General features: G+C 42.1%; 1 protein-coding gene across 1 annotated transcript in view; it reads left to right on the top strand.

The window, feature by feature from the left end:
* The window catches only part of kif13a (kinesin family member 13A), a gene marked incomplete in the record, with an annotated part of 62,538 nt that overhangs the window by 29,664 nt on the left and 30,377 nt on the right, over positions 1 to 2,497 (top strand). Inside the window, 2 exon segments of the mRNA XM_014008778.1 lie at positions 142 to 234; positions 1,432 to 1,612. Coding sequence (XP_013864232.1) covers positions 142 to 234; positions 1,432 to 1,612 — 274 coding nt within the window.

Genomic DNA, 2,497 nt, shown 5'->3' with positions numbered 1-2,497 from the left:
AATCAGATCTGAGCAAAAAAATCTGAATTGATTAAGACTTTAATAGAATTCTCTGAACCAGTTTTGCATTAATGACAATATATACCTAACTGTGTTTTTCCCTCTGTTTGCTCTTGTTTCCATGGACTCTTTCTCTGAAAGGTCAAGAGGTGGTGTTCAAGTGCCTCGGAGAGGGGATCCTTGAAAATGCATTCCAGGGTTATAATGCCTGCATATTCGCCTACGGACAGACGGGTAACAAAGAGTTCATATAAAGTCTGCTCCTAATAATGTTTTTTTTTTGACCACCTTTGTGATAAATAGTTAAACCAGTGCTTAAGATAGATTTTACAGCTGTCTGAACACCACAAATAGAAGTTGTAAAGGCAGAACACATTGTTGTATCTCATAGGTTGAGAATTTCCTCATGGAAGTGGGTGGAGGGGACACAATTAACTCGTCCGCCCTGAACGTCTTACCCACGCGGGCCGTTTGCAGTTCGGAAATCRTCCCGGGAAAACAGCTTTTAGACAAAAATATAAAAACACGTCATCAGAAGGACTTCACTGTGACACAAACACACCAAACAGGTCCGGGTGCAGCGGGACCTGAATGATGACAAAATGAGAAGAGACCCGGGGGTTTCTGGTCCGTTTCAGCCAAACTGAAAGTACAAGTAAAAGATGTAAATGTTTTGTTTGGGATGGGTACCTTTGACATTTGAATTGATTCGGTATCAATATCCAGTACCTGGGTATCGGTACTCAACAGTACCAATTTTTGGTAGTTTGTGTGTGTTGTTGTTTTTTTTTTTTAATAATAGACGTAATTTGTAAGACTGTTATAAGGAATATATTTTAGCAAGGATCTCTTTTATTTTCGGTAAAATATTCCTCCAGTGCAAAGTGAATGGACACACAAAAGGGACTCTCAGTCAGTGAATTTTGATTTGATCCATAAATAAATGCGATCGTTTATTTTACAAATCAGACAAAATCGCTAAAGTACACTTAATTTTGAGCAATCAATTTCCTATAAAAGTATTAGGACCGACAATAACAAGCGCTTCGAGCATGTTAATTGTCAACCATAAGCACATAAAAGAACACAAACGTCAGCTTAGATGTTTAAAACCAGACATTTGAGGCAATTAACTTAGTTGGCAAGATAGATTTTAAGAAAATGAAGAACATAAGATGTTAGCTTTTCCTAACTTTTAACGTAAATAAATGTGGGTTTAACCAGAGAGGCGAGGCGTTCTCTGCTCTCTGCTTTATAAAATGTAACAAATATCATGACAACATACAACTCTTTGTATTGTTTCACGTCAGTGAAGCTTCCTTCTGTATGTAACAGAGTTGATGCAATCCACAGTAAAAGAATTCAATCAAATTCAGTTCCTGCTGGCACAAGAAGTTGTTCAGCTCATGTTTGACTCTGGTGTCCCTCCAGGTTCAGGGAAGTCCTTTTCCATGATGGGAAACGGAGAGCAGCCCGGCTTAATCCCCCGGCTGTGCTGCTCGCTGTTTGAGAGGGTCCACAGGGAGGAGAACGAGACTCACACCTTCAAGGTGGAGGTCTCCTACATGGAGATCTACAATGAGAAGGTCCGGGACCTGCTGGATCCCAAAGGGTGAGTCGGGGKTTTTTGTCCCAGCTCGTGGCACGGATCTGTTGTGTCTGGTAGCCTGAAGGGTGAGATGGTGACAGAGTGATGTGGGCTGGTGGACAGAGAGCTTCAGAGACATCTGTTACTGAGGCTCAGAGCTGTCAGAGAGATGTCTCTGAGGACCCACTCTGAGGGCAGCGGCCCGTCTGTGCGCCCTGCCTGCACGAGTAAACATGAGCCGCGCTGGAGACGAGATAAAATCTGCAGTTTCTCTGTCAATGATTTGTCCTTTGAGTTTGGACACAGGACCTGTTCTCTGCTTTGTGTGAGTTTCACCCTGCAGCAGCGTCCTGAGCTCCATTTCAGCCCAGGAGCTCTTTGATCRCACAACACTGTTGTATKAAGTATCACAAAGTGATACTGGAGTACAAGTACAAGTATCTTACCAAAAAAATTACTTAGTAAAAGTNGATTTTACACAGCGAATATGTGGAATTTGTGCTCCTCTACTTAATGGTGGGATGCCATCATTTCACAGATAAAATAATCGACATGCGTTATGGGAAATGCATTTTATTTAACTCTAGTTTTAAAGCAGCTTATTTTAAGACATTAATACATTTTTGAAGCTCTCATGGGCCACTTAAAAGGCTGTGGCAGGCCACATTTGGCTCACACACCTTTAGTTTGACACATGTACACCACTGTCGGATCGTATCGATACTTGAGTTTGTTTCTCTTCTCTAACTTTACGTTCCAGTGGTGAATTTCTGCACCAGAGTAGGCAGGAAGCAGCTGGTTGAAACGAGCCGGGCAGATAATTTATTGTGCAACTTCAGAATCGATCCGCACACGCTAACGTGAAGCATCCTTCTGTAAACTGAGCCTGCTGCATGTGATGTTCGCGAG

The sequence above is a fragment of the Austrofundulus limnaeus genome, unplaced genomic scaffold, assembly GCF_001266775.1.
Source record: "Austrofundulus limnaeus strain Quisiro unplaced genomic scaffold, Austrofundulus_limnaeus-1.0 Scaffold52, whole genome shotgun sequence".
Lineage (NCBI taxonomy): Eukaryota > Metazoa > Chordata > Actinopteri > Cyprinodontiformes > Rivulidae > Austrofundulus > Austrofundulus limnaeus.
This window is presented reverse-complemented; position numbering and strand designations above follow the sequence as displayed.